The sequence below is a fragment of the Cyclopterus lumpus genome, chromosome 14 (assembly GCF_009769545.1).
Source record: "Cyclopterus lumpus isolate fCycLum1 chromosome 14, fCycLum1.pri, whole genome shotgun sequence".
Taxonomy (NCBI): Eukaryota; Metazoa; Chordata; class Actinopteri; order Perciformes; family Cyclopteridae; genus Cyclopterus; species Cyclopterus lumpus.
In genome coordinates, this window is record NC_046979.1 from 9847679 (window position 1) to 9869100 (window position 21422).

General features: G+C 38.7%; 1 protein-coding gene across 4 annotated transcripts; it reads left to right on the forward strand.

Moving 5' to 3' along the window:
• The first annotated feature begins 342 nt into the window (after positions 1-342).
• LOC117743144 (adhesion G-protein coupled receptor G2) lies at positions 343-15040 on the forward strand. Of its 4 annotated transcripts, none has more exons than XM_034550938.1 (30): positions 343-362; positions 1063-1179; positions 2250-2323; positions 3234-3290; positions 4058-4125; positions 4231-4880; positions 5317-5344; positions 5434-5471; positions 5550-5680; positions 5764-5836; positions 6029-6078; positions 7537-7584; positions 7666-7733; positions 7837-7880; positions 7986-8025; positions 8531-8565; positions 8677-8795; positions 8914-9034; positions 9143-9421; positions 9893-10049; positions 10264-10428; positions 10679-10801; positions 11459-11504; positions 11589-11692; positions 11789-11913; positions 12391-12762; positions 12883-13166; positions 13444-13545; positions 13748-13885; positions 14317-15040. In XM_034550938.1, exons 2-30 carry the CDS (start codon positions 1088-1090, stop codon positions 14418-14420), a joined length of 3735 nt encoding a protein of 1244 aa, XP_034406829.1. In that variant the 5' UTR covers positions 343-362; positions 1063-1087; the 3' UTR covers positions 14421-15040. The 4 variants fall into 4 exon arrangements, with proteins under 4 accessions (XP_034406829.1, XP_034406828.1, XP_034406830.1 ...); XM_034550937.1 differs by lacking the exon at positions 343-362 and adding an exon at positions 826-882; XM_034550939.1 differs by lacking the exon at positions 343-362 and adding an exon at positions 994-1010 and having other exon boundaries at positions 1086-1179.
• Positions 15041-21422: the final 6382 nt, after the last annotated feature.

The window sequence follows — 21422 nt, forward strand, 5'->3', positions numbered from 1 at the left end:
TTATATTATTTCTGGGTTACCAGGATATGAAGAAATTATTAAATTCAGGTTACCTTTTGTTTACGGCCTCTACTGGGATAGTTTGTCATTTTATCCAGATTTTTACTTTATTCACTACACTTTAATTTGTTATTGAGCCCTCCCACTGTCAGTTTGACCCCTTGTGTGTTTCCATTTATGACAGAAATCCATTTGGTATTTAACCTAAAACAGGTTGAACAAGATGCTTTTTTAAAAATGATCTGTTTTGAGAATATTTTGTATGACCGTGCACTTAATCACCATGCTCTTAGTTTCGTTCAGGTATGACTTTTCAAAATGATCTCATACGTCAGTCCTCTGTCCCCGACACACCCTCCCAGGTAAGTGTTTGTGTGTTCCCTCTACAGGGTGTAACTTTATTAAATATAGTGTTTGCATTGTTAAATATAATTGGAAGAGCCAAATAGTTCGGAAGAACAATGATGGAAATAAATGTTTGTGTGTGTGCGTGTGTGTGTGTGTGTGTGTGTTTTAATGAGTGCAGTGTTGGTGCTGCGTGACAGACAAGCCCCTCCCTTTCAGACTCCTGTAAAGCAGGTGCATAACTTGACAGACACAATGCTGGTGCGTGACTTCTTCTGACGCAACAGTAAATGTCTCATTGCCGCACTCTTAGAGCACTGTAGTGTTGCATTGGAAACACGTCTTTCTAGTTGTGTCTGTCACTGAGAAAACACAGGGTTAGAAAAACCAAAATCTCTTTCCCCTCAAAACCTACGGGGACATTTGTTATCAAAGTTATCATTTCATATGATAGAACAGCACAGTGGGCCTTTGCTGATCTGGTCTAAAATCAAATCATTTCCTGTTCAGGAGGTGGACAATTGTTGCGAGACTAAGGTAAAGTGGAAGTATGTGACATCCACCTGTTCAGGGCGTGCCACATGTGTCAGCTATGCACTGCATGCTGTGTGAGAATGCCACAGGGACTCACACAGCAGCCTGCCAACAGCAACAGAAACAACAAGGTATCAGAGGAAAATACACACCTAATGTTTATGGTTTGGCTTTGTTTTCAAGTTTAAAAAATTTGCCCACGGAAGTTATGTTTCAAGAAAACGACGACGAAATCATGAAAGCTTCCAGCATTTCTTCAGACGGATCTTCACCTCGGCACATGTTCGCCTCCTTTGTCAGGTAAAGTGTTGGTGATGGTGGTGTCTCCCTCTACTGAATTAGGAATTACTGCTCATCTCATAAATTACTGCTGGATCTAGGTTGAATCTGGATTATACACCAAGCTTGTTTATTTACAGATATAACTAAATTAATTACTTCTTTATTCCTTTATTTAAACCCCTAACCTTATCACTTTTAATATTTACTTTTAAAGTTTATTTTCCTCTCTGTAATATTATCTTACTTTATGGTTACATTTGTTTGAATGTTTGTGAATGCTGTTTAATCTTTAACCCAAGTATTAAGTGAAGTTATACTGATACTATTCTTTAAGAATGTAACACTGTTGTGGTAGACATTTGTGTGAAACCCGCTCTAGGAGGGACTGCAAGTTTTTTCTTTGATACTTAAATCTCCACTGTAATTCACTCATATAATCTCGCAGTACACACACACCTTACTTTGACTGTTGTTTGTGTCACTACATCTGATAATATTACATATAAATTACATTCTTTCACATTTTATTTTGCTATTAATAATAAAAGCAGGTACCAGACTTTTCAAGTTAGAAATGAAAGTCTTCTGCTACAGAACCTTTTTTAATTCACTGCATAGTAACACATGTTAACACCACTGAAAAGCTGTGGTCTGAGCAAACATTCACTATTTGTTCAAGGAAACAAACGTGTGTCTGTAGAGTGCAATACTTACTTTTGCACTTTCCCTCAGCTGTGATAAAGGTAATGTGTTTGTTCTGTTTTACTGTATTCTGATTAAAGCCGACAGGAATGTGTTCAATGTTTGATTTCTTCAGAAAATTGTAAGATATGGGTGATTGACTTAATAATTAGAACCAAAGAAAAAACCTTGACAACATAATTACAGGATATGCCTACAGCATTCATTCACATAAGTGTGGTGGGAATTAGCAGGGGAAGTTGTTTGTATGCCTCACTCTTTCACCCTTTTAAACTTCAACAATAGGTATCAAAAGAGCAAAATGTCAGTGCAGTGAAGCTTACGTTTTCATTTTTATATGAACATTTTGAAAAACTATTAGAATGATTGTCTTTGTTGTATTACAGAGCGAAGAAGCCAGGCTCACATGTCAAACATCTCCACTGGTTGCATACACTTCTGATGGTCTTCCTATTGGCAGGTATGACATCAGCTATCACTGAGAAGAGTCGTTGCAGACAATGGAGCTTATATCTGGACTGACAACTCTATTAATAACTTGCATTGACATGCAACGACAAGCCTTTGGGCTGCACGGTGGTGTAGTGGCTAGCACTGTCACCTCACAGCAAGAGGGCCAGGGGTTCAATTCCCAGTCGGAGCGGTCCTTCTGTGTGGAGTTTGCATGTTCTCCCCATGGCAGCGTGGGTTCTCTCCGGGCTCTCCGGCTTCCTCCCACAGTCCAAAGACATGCTGCAGGTTAATTGATCTCTAAATTGCCCATAGGTGTGAATGTGAGAGTGAATGGTTGAATGTCCCTACATGTGCCCTCGATGGACTGGCAGCCTGTCCAGGGTGTCCCCTGCCTTCGCCCTATGTCAGCTGGGATAGGCTCCAGCGCCCCCACAACCCTAATGAGGATAAGCGGTATTGAAGATGGATGGATGGATGGACATGCCAGGCATTTGAATATGCTGAATTTACTTCCTAATGTATACTGGAACCTGCTCTGGTCTGATTCTGGTTTTCTCATCACGCACAACTTCAACATGTATTAACTTCTTTTTAGTGTAATTCAACAATTGCCAAATATACCTGAACTTTTCTTTTCTAAAAATATGTAATATAATTGATGCTATTTTTTTGTATGTATTTAATATTTTTTCTTTATTCTTTACCTATCAAATATGAATGAATAGTCTAAGTCTTTAAAATCTCCAACAAACCTATTCACATATGTCAACACCATGTGTTGTTGAATTACAAGATGTTCTAATGTCTACACCAATGTGACTTGAGTACCTTATAGCTGTACGCCACAATAATTACCATACATGGAAGTTATATTAATTTTAAGTTCCTCTTTGTCATTCTTTCTTTCCCACCAACAGCACAGGCTTCCAGTAATGAGACCTCGCTTGCTTTCTCCCCAAATACAGAGACTTCAGGTAAACTTGTAAAAGCTGACAATCATCTTACACACTGCCGTATCAGCAGTACTACTTCATGCACTGTTGTCGTTGCATCAGTGCTTCCCAAACTTTTTCACGTCAAAATGATCATACATTCTGTCATTGTGTTACTTTTGGATGAATTTATAGTGATGGTTTAAACATGATCATATGTTTCTGATGTATAATGCATGTAAAGTAACTAACCATAGCTGTTGAATGAATGTAGGAGAGTAAAATAACATCTGCGGAGTATAAAGTAACCTAAAATAGAAGTTTTTAGATTAGAAATGTAACTCAAAAGGTACTTAAGTAAAGTATGTCAGTAAAGGTACTTTAGTTATTTTTGCATAACTAGAATCATCCCAATCGCATTCATATCAGCCTCCGACAAACAACAATTGCCCTCTCTGACACTTGCTCCTTGTCGCAGACTGTTTGAAAACGTGGAACAGTATCATGTTTAAACATTAAAAGAGAATTTTTTGAAACAGTACTGACGTGCCCATATGTAACTGTCTGTACTTATGGCCATTTTCAACATGTAGAAATCTCTGTAAAAGTGCATTGTTAGGTAAAAGCTTGAAAATTAAATTGTTCTAAGATCAGTTAAATAATAACGGAGAGCACATCAGCTGTAAAATACATTTTGGGATGTGCATAATATAATCTGGGTTAACTCAAGATATCTCCCTCACTGATGCATGGTCCATTTAAAACAATCTGTCTCCTCAACTAAGTTCTGTCTTTCCTTCTTACGACAGTACACTACTTTGTTGATGTCACTGTGAATACCAATGAACAGAAGAACGAATCACAAATCAGGGACTGGGTATGTAGGGAAAATCATCATGGACTAGTTGATTTTCCAAATAATGGATATATAATGTAAATATCCTGTGATTAAATAAAATGGGTATTGTGTTCATCTTCTCAGCTTAGGGAGGTGTTCGAAAATGAGCTGCAGAGCTGCGTATTACCAATCGATGAACTAAGTACCACAACTACCTCTCCACAAACTTCATCTGCAAGTACTTCAAACGAGACAACGCTCATGACGACAGCGACAACAACATTGCAAAGCTTTAACACAACTACAGCTATGGCAACTACAACATTACAGAGCACAGCGTTAAAACCCCCCACCACAACTACACCTGCAACAACGGTGTTAAAACCCCCCACCACAACTACACCTGCAACAACGGTGTTAAACCACCCCACCACAACTACACCTGCAACAACGGTGTTAAAACCCCCCACCACAACTACACCTGCAACAACGGTGTTAAACCACCCCACCACAACTACACCTGCAACAACGGTGTTAAATCACCCCACCACAACTACACCTGCAACAACGGTGTTAAAACCCCCCACCACAACTACACCTGCAACAACGGTGTTAAACCACCCCACCACAACTACACCTGCAACAACGGTGTTAAACCACCCCACCACAACTACACCTGCAACAACGGTGTTAAACCACCCCACCACAACTACTTCTAGGATTACCAAGAGACCTTCAGGGAATCCGAATCAGTTCAATAATGTGCGCGTAGCTCGTGAAATTCGGATATCCAGGTATCGTTGAACGATTTCTTATTAAATGAATGAAAGGAGACTGTGAATAGGAGGAGTATGTTGTAATATAGACCTCCAAAAAAACGCTTACTTAAAATTGAATTATTTGTAAGTAGCAGATTCCCCAGAGTCCAGACTGTAGGAACAACCGCAGTGATCAGTCAGTGAACTGATAGTTGTGTTAATGTCAGTTATATAGCCATAACCGACTTATGTTTCAATGTGCTAACATTAGCCACAATAAGCTACCGTTCATACCAGACCAACTATATCTGTAGCAACTTGAACCTCGGGGTGTATTAAATCAAGCAAACTTATGTTTTTTGGTTATGAATTAAATGTTTTATTTGTGAGACGAAGACTGCGATATCTCTTCTTTCAAAAGTTATAAAGAATTTTTTTGACACTTCAATCTTATCTCAATTTGTTTTTTCAGTACAAACAACACAACTGGCCTATTTACAGTAAGTTAATAGTTAGGCATATCTGGGGGTTACAGTGTGTGAATACAACTTGATTCACATGAATCAAGGTTACGTTTTTTATTTTACAGGGAATTGACATTTCATGCAACAACAAGACGGCAATAAGGTGAATGAAATCAACTATTTTCAAATTCCCAAAGCAAGTGTTAAGAATCTCTTTGCTGACACCGCCCTCTTACTTCAGAACAACCCGCTGTTCTGTGGAGCTGCAGCTGAAGCAGAGGGTCTCTTCCTGTTGTATCCTTCAGACACTCTGTCTAGCCAGTGGAGCATCTTCTGACATCCGTGTGGTGGGGAAAACAGCAGATGTAACGAGTGAGTGTTGCATGCTCTGAAATACATATGTACCAACCTAATAAGTTTCCATAAGTAAATCAACCCTCTGTGTCATTGAACAGATCCACTACAGTGCAATAGCACTATACAAGAGATGAACAGTTGCACGTTTAATGGAATAGTTGACTCATCATGGTAAGATGTTTGGGATTTACAATGTTTGTGTCTCCCCCATGTAACACCTCCCACCAACACCCCCCGCCCCCGCCCCCAACATATGTACATGTATCTTCATATTTTGAAAAGCAATTTTAATCATGTTTTGCCTTCACATTTGATGAGATAGTTCACTAATTATTTTAATCAAATGTGGCTATCTTTCAACAGCGAAGCGTCCGGAGGTGCATTTATGTTTCGGAACAACTCAGCTTACTGTGGTGAGTAAAGGTCGTATTCAAGCCACAATGTCAAAGTGGACATTGGGACATTTCTAAGACGTCACATAAAGTCCAAAGCATTATCACTTGAATGGAGATATTACAAAGTTTTAAAGGAATAGTTCAAGATTTTAAGAAATATAATTTGTCTTTCTTTCTTGCTGAGAGTTTGACGAGAATATCAACACCACTCTGATATGTGTATGGTAAATATTAGCCTAGCTTATCATGACCACTAGAAAAAGGGGAAACCAACTAGCCCACTCTGTCCGAAGGTAACAAGCTGGCCTGCCAGTACTGCTAAAGTTGACTTATTAACACGTTCAATCTTGCTTCTTTTTTTTAAGCTCAGTTCTTGAATTCCTGAACTATTGTTGTCACCATGAGGTAGACAGGCAACGAGCGGTGTCTCTAGGAAGTCACTGTGCCCGGGCAAGTAATAGCCCTGCACAAATCCCTCCATAAAACCGCAACTTTTTGAGGGATAATACAAATGATAAAATAATGGCAAAGGGGCCAGAAAAAATCTGATGAAGCAAGACGGGTTGAAAACTGTATGAAGAACTTGAAATTATTGTGTTTGTGTTTAAATCAAGCGTCAGCCTCCAGTGCAGAGAAATGAAGTCCACATGGAAGCAGCTCCGTGGGTAGAGGGGTTGTCCTTTAACCAGAAGGTTCACCGTTTGATTGCTGGCTTTTATTGTCTGTATGTTGAAGTATCTTTGAGCAAGACATTGGACCCCAAGTTTCTCTCCCTCGTTACAGCAGCCCACTGCCTCTAAGTGCTTTTGATGGTCTGCATGCAGAGGTCATATTACATGTATGTAACGTTTGACCACTGAGTGCTAAAAGTGCTAAAAACTGCAGTTCCTCAAAAAGCTACTTTAGTCTGGTTTCAAAAGCGAGTCAATCCCCATAGACCCCCATGTCAAAACGGCCAACCATACCGCAGAAATAATCTTGTTTACAGCCTGGTGCAATGTTCATGACGACTATATTGGTACTGAATGTTCATACAACTCGCACTTTTATATTATAACCAGGCTTACGTTCACACCAAACGCGTTGCAAATGTTTCGCGCGAGTAGATCCCATGCAAAGTCAATGCACAGACGCAAATGGTTGTGAATTTTGCCAGGCGTTGCGATAGACGCGAATGGCGTGTTGCGAAATTTTCGCCAGAGTTTAAATATTTCAACTTTGGCGAAACTTTCGCAACTCGCCAAGTTGCAAAAGCCAATCAGCTTTGAGATGCTCCGCCCGCCTGGCTGCTGCAGGAAGCAGAAATTATTGAGACAGGTTGTGTAGTCACACAACGGCTACCGCCACCCACTGTGAGCTTCACAACGGCTCTTCAGAAACCTATGGATGACGTCACAGAGACGACATCCATCTTTTATCCATGGTTCACACTGACATTTGAATACAGTAAACCAACATGCTTTGATTTTGTTTCAGATAAAGAGAACAACACATGCAGCTGCTCTGCTTATTGCGATGGAACTGGTGAGTGTTTTTATTCACCACATGAACCCCCAGATTGTTCATCTAAATAGATCAAAGTAAATAGTGTTTCTCTGCTTTCAGATGCATACTACACCTTTACATTTTCAACACAAGGTTCCCAGATAAACGAGTCCGACATAATGTCCTTGGTAAGTGGTGCAGTATGTGTTTTAGTATTTTTAGTCTTTAATTGTCCATTTTGCATTAATTAATTATTATAACAACAAATTCTGATCTCTTGAATCTTCGCAGATTTCTAAACTAAAACAACATAAACACTGTTCTTCAAGTCCAGAGTGAGTTTTGCCATTTAAGCATGTGCAAATTCAATTTTACATTAAAATAATACCCTTTAATCAAATTGAACAGTAAATCACAATATTTGTTATGTTCCTTTACAGTGTTTCATGTCCGCCGTCCATCATTGCATCTGAATTCAAGGTAATCAGCTGTATTCATACTGCCTAAATGACACTTTTGAAAATGAATTGATGTGATCAAACCATTTTGCCTTATTAAACAAAGGATTCATTAACATGCATTTCTGAACTGCTTTGAATGCAATCTATCTTTTTCTGTAACTTATAATGTACTTAAATGATTGAACAGTTTCATAAAGAGCAAGCCAGCTAATTAAAAAAGAAGTCCAATTGAAAAATGTAGTGTAATATTTAGTCTCTGAGTTATGAATTTCATTGAGTAAATGGTCCACTGCAATGGGACACTGTTTGAGCAGTTTCTTCATTAAAATGACACATGTGGCACTGAAGTGAACCTATGACTATTTACAGCTTGTTTTGCATTTGCAAGTATTTTTTTTAGACATTTTCTTATATTTGAATGCACAGAAGTACATTTGGTATACTAAGCATATATAACTTATTTGAATATGTTACTTTAACGTAATTAAATGCAATAGTCTGATTAAATGAGAATTTCTTCTCAGGATGCCAAAATGGAATGTGAATCCACAGAAAAAAAGTGAGTCGACTTGTATTAGTGCAGTAAAATGTTCCTTCAAAGCTACTAATATATTTTAACAGCGACTGAAATCTGTGTACTTCTAATTTTTTTAAATTCTTATCTTTAAAGATGCATGGCGATTTTAATCTTTGTCCGTGAGGTTCCTATCTGTAACGTGTCGGCAGCCGTGGTTGATGTGTTTCAGTCTGAGAAGGAAATCAGTTTTAATGGTCAAGTGACTCGAGCAGGTGTGTATATTAAGTACAGGGAAACAAGTCGATTCAATATAATTTAATAGTCAAGAAAATAACCGCAGGTCTGTTCTGTAAAACTCCTCATTTGTGTTTTGTCTTGTCTGTGACACAGCAATTTGTGGAAATTCAATAGTTAGCGACAGTCCACTAAAAAACAACTTCACGCTGTTTGAGGTTAATATAAGGCCTGCTTCCTTTTGTGCGTCAAAAGAAGAATTTCACAACCTCACTTGGTTTGTATGATCTTCTTACACACCTTATCTTCTGCATTAACTTAACACAATCAGAGCTTTTTGTATTGTAGTTGATAAATATTTGATTGCTAAACATTTTATTTCCAGTCCAAATGGAACAAATGTGGTTGTAAAGCTGGATGAGCAGTGTGTTGTCAACCCACAACCAAACAACACCACTTCTTCTGAGAGCAAAGCCAACGACCTGCTAAAGCAGACCGGAGACGTGTCCCAGCTGAACTCCAGCCAGGTGGCTGAGCTGGTGTCTCAGCTGGAGAATCTTTTGTCGGGCCCGAACGTCAGCATGGCTCTGGGGAACACCTCGGTCCACATCGTCAGCAATCTGCTGGGTGCCTCTGCTGAGGTGCTGTCTGACTCCTCCCACAGGTTACAGCTTCATTTATTTGACATTATCTATTGTGTGCTGTTAAAGAAATGGTTTCAGACATTTGTTATGTCACTTCATACTGTTTTAATGTCGACAATCTTGTTGCAGGCTGCCCACGTGGGCAGGCGGTGCAACATTGTCCTCCACACACCTATACTTCACAAGCTGACACTTACAGTTACTATTGGACTGTTACAGAGTTCATATGAATTACAATTCCTGTGCTGTTAAATGCTTAAATGTTTTTATTTTTATGTATTTTGTTGAGGGATGTGACTGGGAGTAAAAAATGCAGCACAGCACATGCCACGTTTAATGTAATTACCACAAAGACAACCTTCAATAGCCTGTTATGTAGATGATTATTCCGCTTTTTCCACCAAAGCCTAGTTATAGTCCACAAGGCAGGGGTTGGGAACCACTGGTGTAAATTAATTGGCTATATTATAATGTGTTGTGTTTCTCCTCAGGATTATAGGGATTGTTGATACTGTAGGGTTGAAGCTGGTTCTTGGTGGAGAGGCTGAGACCCTCTTGTCCCCAGCTGTGGCTCTGTCTGTGAAACCAGCAGATGGCAGCAACTTTCAGGAAACGTTTTTCTCCATCTCAGACCCCAATAATGTACAGGTATGGCATGGATAATACAGTTTATTATATCTTCATGAAGTGTTGTACATACATCACAACATGTGTGGTGTTGTTTACATGGGTGCTTGCATGTAGCATTAGGATAGCGGATATCACCAAGAAACTTACTACGTACTTTTTTTTTTTTCTTCTTCTTCCTTTTCTTTCACTCATCTCATGGCTCTCTGATCACTCTGTCCCATGTGTGTTCCAGGTCCGTGGGGATCCCAGGCTGGGCAGGAGCCTGAGAGCAGACTCCACCACCCCTCAGGGCTCCATCAGGCTGCCCCAATCTCTCACACAGGACATGACTGGCGAGCAACAGCAGCTGGCCACCAGAGTCCAGTTCAATTTCTACCAGGAGAGCACCGTGTACCAGGTCCACACAGTCAACAGATGTTCCATTCCAAGCAATATATGCAGAGAGAGAGACAGACCTCTGACACACATTTTGATTACAATACAGAAATGTGTTACATTTATTGTCTGTTTTTAATTTTAATTTTAAATCCCTGATTTCATGTTCTAAAGGAAACTGCTGGACCACATTTTAAATCACACATTATTATAACATTTTCTTTACAAACTGACAACTTGTGTTTTTGTGTTGTCTCTAAATGGCCATGCAGGACAGATCTTTGGGAATAAAGAAACTCAATAGTGGGATCCTTGGAGCGAGTGTGTCCAACCTGTCAATCACAGAACTGCAGGACAATGTTATAATTCACCTGAGGAACTCGGAGCCCGTTCCAGTAAGTTCATTTGTAAAATACACTAAACTAGCAACACTTACACTGTGTTCCAAAATGCATGCTTTTTATTTTACTTTCAGGGCATCCGGCAGCTGCCCGTACAGTTTTGTACTATTGCATATATAATTCATTTGACTGGGGCAAACTATGTTGTCATAACATTGCACCTTGAACTTTAACCCTCTTGCTCATATATCCTCCAACTCAGAGGATTGTGGGTCAGAGAAAACAGAAAAGGATGCGAGCTTGCTTACTACAAAATGTGACAGGATGCAGTAGGACATCTTGGTATTTTTACTATATATTATTATATTATACTAGTATTTATACTGCATTCGACACACTATATATTGGAACATACTACATCTTTTTTCCAGTATACTGTAATAAATGTATGGTAGTATGAGTATTAAAATGCAAATCAAATATTAATACACAACTTCAAAACTGTTGTAAAACATCCTTCCTCTTAAAAATAGTATAAATATATACTGGATATTTTGAATTTTTTTTCAACAACTGCAGTTTAAATACAGCTGGACCATAAAACATGCTGTAAGAGTAGTAGCAGTTGCTCTCAACAGAGAAAAATATGTCGCCATGTACATTAAAGATTGTAAACTGATGTAATCTCTTGTGTCTTTTTCAAAATTATAGGCTAATTTTGTGGCTACATGTGTTTACTGGGACTTTACATTAAATAGTAAGTTGTTCAACTTTGTCTATCAGAATTAAATGAATGTAAACAAAAGTGAAACTGTAGTTCATCTGTGTTTTCTTCCGGCAGACAAATCAGGTGGTTGGAATCCAAAAGGCTGTTTTGTCCGAAACAGCACAGATAATGAGACAGTTTGCAGCTGCAACCATTTAACCAGCTTTGCCATACTGCTGGTGAGAGAATTATATATATTTTTCTTTTTTTCTTCTTCTTTTTTTAGTTTGGTAAACATTTTCCCACTCTGCTGTCATTTATTCTTTTTCCTACAGGACCTCGCCAGAGAGATTGTAATTAGTCGTAAACAGGCCACCATCCTTACCTTTATCACATATATTGGCTGTGGACTGTCTGCCATCTTCCTGTCTATCACCATCCTCACCTACTTGGCTTTTGGGTGAGTATTGAGTCATAAGATAAATGACACTCATCCAACATTATAAATTAACCATTAAAGTAGTGTGTGTCATTTTGATTCTTTGTAGTAGCTGCAGTTGTAGTTGCGTTGGTGCTCTGTAATGTTGTAATTGCAATAGCTGTAGTTGTGTTAAAGCTGTGCAATGTTGTTGTTGCTGTTGTTGCTGTTTACAAAATACTCAACTCTACTCATTCATAATTGATAGCCATACACACACGATAAAGTGAACTGGTCTCGGCTCTGTTGGTATTAACGACAGTTTTAACATCAGCTCATGTTGTGATGCAGGGTGGAACATTTTAGATAAGAGTCACGGTAACATTTTCAAATGTGAAAGCTGCAAACGAAACCTATACAATATGCAATATATATTTCAGTTTTTACAGTGAACACATTGTTTATTGAGGACAGTGCACTGAGATGCCTTGTGTTGTCTGAAACATTTGAACACTGCAGAAAGTTGCGGAAGGACATTCCATCCAAAATCTTAATCCAGCTGTGCCTGGCTCTGCTGCTGCTGAACTTGGTCTTCCTGGTGGATGCATGGCTGGCGCTCCACCCAGAGGCAGTGGGCCTCTGCATCTCCACTGCCTGGTTCCTTCACTACTTCCTGCTGGTTACCTTCACCTGGATGGGACTTGAGGCTGTCCACATGTACCAGGCCCTTGTGAAAGTCTTCAATAGCCACATATCACGCTACATGCTGAAGTTGTCGCTGGTCGGCTGGGGTGTCCCGATGATTGTGGTCATTATTGTCATTGCCGTTGACAAGGACAACTACGGTCTCGTCTCCTACGGAAGGTTTTCCGATGGCTCTAGTGATGACTTGTGAGTCTTCTGTCAGACGCCGATAAACAGTTTCATGCACGTGATTCTACACAAATACCAAATATAATACAAAGACAAAATAACCTGTTAATTATCTTCCATCTATTTCCTCTCCCACAGCTGCTGGCTGGCAAATGACATTGCTTTCTATGTAGCAGTGGTGGCCTATTTCTGCGTAGTTTTTATTTTCAACATTGCCATGTTCATTGTGGTGTTAGTGCAACTGTGTCGGTTGAAGAGGCAGAACCCTCACAATATGCAGCACCGCACTACGTTGCAGGATGTGCGCAGTGTGGCGGGGATAATGATTCTCCTGGGCCTCACTTGGGGCTTTGCCTTTTTTGCCTGGGGCCCCCTTAACCTGCCATTCATGTACCTCTTTGCCATCTTTAACTCCTTGCAAGGTGAGTTGACTTGTTTTTAGTCTTGTAGCACTCACCTTTCACACAAAATGGGTGGACTTAAATTACCTAATTACAAACACAAAGGTGAATCATATAATTTATGTGAGATTTAGCAACATAGAAAAAATTGGACATCTCACAGTCCCCTAAAAATATTGTCTAGCAAAACTGCAAGTCCTTCAAGTCAGAACTGTATTTATTTAATACAACAAACTTTAACTTTGTATGCAGTATGCATGTTATATACGTACATAAATATTCTGTTTCTGTCTTGAAGGTTTCTTCATCTTTATGTTCTACTGTGCGGCAAAAGAAAATGTGAGGACGCAGTGGAGGACCTACCTTTGCTGTGGCAGAATGAGACTAGCAGAGAACTCAGGTTGGAGTGCTTCACTTTACATTTCACAACTTTACTAGTCTTAGTTTTACACTCATGTCATCATCTATGTATGTTCTAATTCCTCTGAATATGGACCTTCCAAGTAACATATTCAAGTGTACCAAATGCATGGTGATGGTAATTAATTGCATGTCAATGATTATGTTACATTTCACCTTTTTATCTTAATTTCTTCTCACAGAATGGAGTCGCACTGCAACACAGAAGAATGCAAAGAGGTCATCAGAATCCAGACTTACTTCCTCAAACTCCACCCAGTCCAACAACTCATCCTCGTCTTTCCTCGCCAGTGACTCCCCAGAGCAGATTAATGGCATTGGTAAGTGAAGTCTGCCATCGAGATTGTGGGAGTTACCTAACTTTGAGGTGTTTAATCACTCTTATCAGATTATGATTAATTTACTCAAACATAAGATTTAGGTAAGTCTCAGTAGCAGGATGTATTCAACTTGCCTAACAATGTTAAAAACAGGTTTTATCTATTGTGTTATATGTGTTTACCTTGATATGACGTGTTTGGTCCGAGTCTACTTGATTACAATTGTAAACAAGGCAGTCTTTGTACATGCGTTGTGGCTCTCAAAATATATTAAAGAAGTAAAGTTAAATGTATTTTTTAAACAAATTGTGTCTTGGAGGGCGAGAAGCCCACCACTTTGTCACTAGTTTTAATTACCCTACACACCTGTTATACAGGTGTCCATTATATTATAGAGAAAATAGAAATAATTCAATCGCGCTGTGTTACAGGTAACCCAATTGAAGACAGAACAACCACAGCAGATGAAAACCCGAGTATGGATGTGGTCCTCAACGAGATCAACATCCAGTACAGAAACCAACAAGCGCCCTGATCCAAAAATGACAGAACAGTCTGTTTGATGGGAAGACGATCAACAACAAGAAGGCCTGCTGGCTTATTTGTGGCAATCACATACAGCTGCTGTTTGGATTTTTCAGGTCATCTTGTGAAATACTTATATATGATGTTAATATAGAATAATGTATGTCCCGTCCGTCTGCATGTCATATGTATTCTATAATTTGTAGTGGGCAATGGAAATCCTACATTATTCACGGCACTTGATTTTTACACCCTTTCGTAATTGTATTTGCACAAGGGACCTGAACAACCTTTATTTCTTTGTACAGTGATGTTATCTACATAAGGAGTCATATTTCAAAGGTATGTTGCATACTTCATGCAGATATTTACCCATTGTCAACAAGTCAATATTAGACAAGCCAAAACTAATTGTCAAATAAAAGTAATTATAGGTACATTTGATTTGGTTTGTGTGAAGTGGGAGTTAAATGACCTGCACATTTTGTGACTTTACTATTTGTTTTTATTTAATTTGACACTGACCTCCCTGACGGTGTAGTTTAGCCCCACATAATTTATTTCTTGCTTGTGCACTTTTGACTTATGTATTAAACATATAGTTTTCTCTATCCGTCAATAAAACATATATTTTTGGTACAGGAGTCTCTGGCTCCAGTTTACTCTGGGTGTTGTGTGTGGTATATCACCGGGTCATATTGATAGTAACCACTGAGCACAGTGCAGAGTAGCAGCCATGAGCTAGCTAGTGGGGCATGCTCATAGGGGGAGTGGTCATCCCATAACCACAAGGTAGCAGGTTTGATCCCTGTCCTCCACACAGTTTGCATGTTGAAGTGTCCTTTAGCAAGACACTGAACCCCTAGTTGCTCCTCAGGAGCTTCACAGCAGCCCACTGCTTAGGATGGATTAATGGTGTCTGAACTGCATAATCAATAATATGAAAGCTTAATTCCAAGGTAAATCAACTAAATGCACATAAGGGTTGTGTGATATTCTCTGAATGGTGGAAGGATCGTCAAAAAGATAATTTAGCTATTTGCTGTAACTTCAAAGTCAATATTGTGGAGCTTTGTGCGAAGACAATAACCCCTGCAGGAACTAATTTGTAATTCCTCATCATTAATGTGGTAAAATGGTCTAAAACAATATTTTAAAACATCCAAATTGTTCTACTTTGTTGAACATTTCTTATGTAATAAGTACAATGTATATCTGTTTGGAACTTTATTTATATTCCTTTTCATTTGTCTTAAATCTTTATTGTCATCACGTTGGCTAAAGGTAACTTTGTCCTCCAACACAAAACCAGAGTAATTTAATACTTCACATGTCAGGTAACTGTGTATTAACTGTAAAGAAGTGACGACCTCTGAAAATGAATTGACTGCTTCTTTGAAGTGAAGATGAAGAGAACATGGACAAGTCCAAATATGAAGGAGCCGTCTAGGAAGCAGCATCTCTCCATTTGACAACCACATAAATGTTTACAATACAAATGCAATATGACACTGGATTAGTTTGATTAATTCCATCCATCCATCCATCCATTTTCAATACTGCTTATCCTCATTAGGGTTGCGGGGGCGCTGGAGCCTATCCCAGCTGACATAGGGCGAAGGCAGGGGACACCCTGGACAGGCCGCCAGTCCATCGAGGGCACATGTAGGGACATACAACCATTCACTCTCACATTCACACCTATGGGCAATTTAGAGATCAATTAACCTGCAGCATGTCTTTGGACTGTGGGAGGAAGCCGGAGAGCCCGGAGAGAACCCACGCTGCCACGGGGAGAACATGCAAACTCCACACAGAAGGACCGCTCCGACCGGGAATCGAACCCCCGGCCCTCTTGCTGTGAGGCGACAGTGCTAGCCACTACACCACCGTGCAGCCCTTGATTAATTCCATAATACAATATAATGTTACTTTGACTTTACTGAGTTAGGTGGCCAAAAATAAAGACACACACACACATTTCACTTTGATGGAGCCAAACTGTATATTGTGTCTAAAAATGACAAACATGCCCTTTATTGTTATTTTATATATACTTACTTAAGTAATTATCAAGAATTAGGGGGTTTCCATACTGCTGTGAGTGCGTATCTTTATAGGGTGGGGATTGAACTGCCAACCCCCTGATTGAAAGATGGACCTGCTAACCACTGACCCACAGTCGCCCCAAATAATAACATCAGCAAAGCCATAAACCTCCAGATTCGTACCTATTAATCCTTTTAATGTTGCCATTTAAGATAACCTTCAGCTTCGTTTCCAGTGCATTCAAAAGCTCTGGAGAAATAAACCGAGTCAGAAACACCATAAAAGCTTAATTGCACAACATTTCTTGCAACTCGTGAGATTTAGTCACTTAATAGCAACCGCCTTTTTAGGATGTGCAAAAGCTTCAGATTCACGAGAGGGGATGTGTTACATATTGTAGAATAAAATGTTAAGCTTGTGTTGACCACCAACCTTATTTCAGGCATTTTTGGCAGAAGCCCATAAAAACTGATTGACTTTGAGACGAGGGCACGGGAAGAGCAAAAATACAAATTAATCTCCGGCTTTTAGGACACAACCCTGCAGCACTTTATTCGGGGAACAGCTGTTTTTCTAGAGGAGGGCTAAATATGCTGTTCATGGGAAAGTGTGCAACCAATGCAAGTAGACAACGTGTGCAAGGAATGTTGGACACATCCGTCCTCATCTGATGTGTTACGAAGGCGAACCAAAAGCTATTCATACGCTAAAGGTCTCTGCTGATCTATACACGGTTGTTTATGATAAAGCTTTGAATTAAGGTTATTGTAATAAGCATTATTTAATAGGTAATAAGGCCCTTATAAGTCCTAGTGAGATGCAAATTGAAATTATAATGTGTTAATAGGTTTAATTATAGAACCATAGATACGTTTATTGTTAGATGAGAAAAGAATAGGCATTCATAAGAAATTAGTTAACAGTTTACATATTGCTTGAGAACAGGAATAAAAGCCTTGTGAATTCTTACAAATTGTTTATAATAGCGTCCCAAACTCATATTACATTATTGAGTTCATGTCACGATTTACACATGGGGCAAAAAAGGTAGTAGTGGGTGAACCCGACGGAGAGAGACACACGGGGAAACAGAGGGATGATGCACAGTGAATCTTAATAAAACTAGACTAACAGAAGTCCAATCAGAGTCCAATCACACAGGCGTGAAAACATACAAAGGTGAAAAGTGAAGTGAACACAGGACACAAGAGGCGGGACATTCAAAATTCAAACAGGAAACTTTGTTGTTGCTTTATTGAGATTAATACATGTTTGATTGTGAATTTAATAGCATTTAACGTTGCACTTATGAACAGTGCTTTTAATATTTTTTAAATGTGATATAAAACATCACAAGTCACTTCAACAGAAAAGAATTGAAGCCTGAGAATTTAAGTTGTAATAACCAAGACATGACACAAAGCAATAAAGTGAGTACCCAATATTTTCAAAGTTTTCACAATGGAAAGCATTAATACTTCAACTACAGCATGCCTGCAGCATAATCCAGCTCTTTTCCCACACGGATAAATACATTGCTATATTTCCACATTTAGATGCTCCACATATTAAAAGAGTGGTTCCAGACTGAACTGTCTGTACAACTATACACCTGAATAATCACCGGAGGTTAAGATATCTGAGAGCACCTCCGTTCTCAGATATTTACCATAACATTCTAGTTCCATGTAGCAGTTTCTCATGTGCACGTATATGCAGAATGTGCAACTAATATTATAATATTAAAAGCTTTAGTTAACCAAATATGGTAAGTAGAACATGTGTCTCTTACCAGCCATTCTTGCCAACAAAAGTACCAAGGTATCCATGGCCATTTGTTTCATGCACAGTCTCTGTCATCTCCTGCTCATGAAATATGGACAGTAGATCAGGAACTGTTGAAGCAGAGTCAACTGGGAAAAGAGAAACATATTGATAGAAATTAAAACCAATAATCTTTCCCCATTCATTATGTACATCGGTACTTTAATCCTTTAACTTACATTGCATAGCAAAGTGACAATGTAAAAATGCTCTACTGCAAGTAAAAGTATACATTCATAGTCACGCTTAAGTAAACAGAAGTATTATGAAACATTTATTTGTACATATATTTTAATAAAAGTACTCCATTAACCCTTGGCATGTGTCAATTGTTATTTGTTATTTCACAGTTTTGCAATAAAAAGTATATTAATAAAACATCTTTAAAAGGAGCATGCACTCATCTTACCTGCCATATAGAGCTTGAAGTCCAGAGGAAAGTGTTTCAGTGCCATGCCAGTGGTCCTCTATGCCTTGAAGTAGGCAGGTTGTGAGTATTTACCAGCAGAGACAGTGGGAGGATCCTGCTGCCTCTAACTACACAAAACCAGGAGAGGAAACCATTTTAAAAACATGCTTTATTCTTGAACGATATTAAACCAAGGGAAACAGCTTGACATTAAATGTATTTGATTAACAATTAATTTACAGAACTTTCCAATTTATATATATTTTCTCATTAAAGATCACTTTATGTATCGATGAACAGTTAAAGATACTTAAAGCTCAGATTATGAATCAACATTCAAAACACATGACATACAGAACACGTTTCAAACGTCTCCATCAATGCTGTCCAACAAACTAATATTTGCAAAAAGTAAGAAAAGACAATGATGTGAATTGTTTTTTGTTGTGGATAATTTGAGAAAAAAAGGGTAAGTTGATAAGACTGTAATAAAGTGAAAGGTTAGGGACATGAGTGAACTTAAACTGAGACTATGAATGGACAAGTTTATTTACTTAGTAGCGAATATTGGTGACTGCAACTCTACATCATTAACCATACGGCATAGACGGCATCACATTACTCCAGTCCTGGCCTCTCTCCACTGGCTCGCTGTTCGTTTTATAATTGATTTTAAGATTTTGCTGATCACTTTTAAAGCACGCCTGGGTCTGGCCTCAAGCTACATCGTTGAAATGTTAGCCCCATATGAGCCTGTCTGTCTCAGAATACATATCACTATACAGGCACAAAGCAATATAGTGAGTAGAACACAGTTTAACATTTTACTAAACTTACCCACAATTGTATACGTTTTCACAATCAAACCCAGCTGTGTGGATCATTCTCAGCCCTCAGGTGGTGTGGGAAGCTTCTGTGGGAATTAGAGTTGTATTTTTAATACAGAAATCATGTGGAAACATGCTGATGGTCCTTTTGGAATAACACTCAAGATAAATTACAATCAAACTCATACCTGCCTTAGTCTTAGGAATCAGAGGTGTGTATACGGCTTGCCAACACCTGTCCAGCAAGCCACCTGTCCCTGATTGTGACTCCCTACAAACTACCAAAAAAAGAGAACCATTTCATTGTTATATATGGGGAAAAAAAGATACTGTCGATATGAAGTTTCACTTAACTTCTTTACAGAATCTCTACAATTCTAGGTTCCATGTGGCAGTAATACAATCCTACGTGCAAGTTGTGGTGGAAGATTTCTATGTTTGATCAGGATGAGAGTTGTGGTTCAAATATTCAATTGCAACAAACAGAGTCTTCGAAGGAATCAAAGTTGTCTTTCCGTTTTCCCAGCTTTCCCAGCTTGCAAGCTGGGAAAAGGGTTCAACAGCCACGTGTCTCAGTGAGCTGCCGAAATCTCTTAATTCATACATTGTATTACATCGTGATTTATACAAGCACATGCACCCCCCTCCAGGGCCCCACTATGACGACAAACGAAGAAACAGTGGGAATGTCTTGGAACAAAGAACAGAGTGTATTGGTTTCGATAAGGCATGTGGCCATCTGTCCTCCTCCCCATCCTCCCTGTTGCTCTGCCATTGAACCGGTCCACAAAATAACACATATTTTTACCGTCACAACATATATGCAGAATGTGAAACTAATATTAGAATATTACAAGTTTTAGTTAACCAAACGAAAATGTGTCTCCTAACAGCCATTCTTGCCAACAAAAGTACCACGGTATCCACGGCCATTTTGTTTTCAACAGTTCCTGAGCTATACTGTCCATATTTCATGAGCAGAAAATGTCATTTCCTGTTGACGCAGAGTCAACTGGAAAAAGAGAAAGGGTAGAACAATGAAACATATGATAGCAATCAAAACCAATAATTTTTCCACATTCATTATCTGCATCAGTGGTGAAAGACACTCTCCCTACATAAAAGAAGCCATGTGAAAATGCTCATTCATAGTCATGCTTAAGTAAAAGTACAGTAGCATTATTAGGCATGTATTTGAGGTATAATAGCCTCTTATAGAGTCATGCTAATCAACATTTAATTGTCAAAACATTGCTTTCTATCTTGTATTAGTCCAGAGTTGTAACTAAACCTGCACTGAGAGACTATGGCCCTTAGCTGTTGTAAAATCATTGTCTACTACGCCATGAGTATTTACACAACACAAGGTACATCTTCAAATATTGGAAAAGAGAAGAGAGAAGACTGAGATTAATTTTAACATTGGGTGCATAGTTCAAGGATATCTGAGGAATAATGATCTACATATTGACATTGAGCATGTTGAATTAGGCGTCTATATTAGACAAAGGAATTGCTTAGAGAATTTCAAACACGTTATCAATCAATTTGTTAGCAGAACTGACAGCAACAATTATTAGTCTTCAGTGGATAGAGGAGGGTAACCAAATAAAATAATGTTCAGGTTCTGCAACAAAGTATACAATCTGGTCAAACAGTTGGAGAGGATCCTTTTATTAAAGTTTATATGACATTATCCAAATGTAACAGAAATTAGGAATATATGTTAATTTCTTTTGGAAGCCGGCTCAAGTTAGAAAAGAGGGAAATTACATTGTAGATTAACGATAATGATATTTTGTCACGTTATCTTTGGGATCAGAAGCATTGACGTCTTGGCAGGAAATCTGGAATAAATCCACTAAGGGTAGAAATTATAACAAAATTCAGACGTCATTAATGG

Bases quoted from the DNA above. Each gene is read 5' to 3' on its own strand.
- LOC117743144 (XM_034550938.1), top strand. From the start codon at position 1,088: ATGTTTCAAGAAAACGACGACGAAATCATGAAAGCTTCCAGCATTTCT. The intron at 8,026-8,530 runs GTAATCAGCTGT...ATTTCTTCTCAG, and splicing joins TCATTGCATCTGAATTCAAG to GATGCCAAAATGGAATGTGA. The intron at 10,429-10,678 runs GTCCACACAGTC...ATGGCCATGCAG, and splicing joins AGGAGAGCACCGTGTACCAG to GACAGATCTTTGGGAATAAA.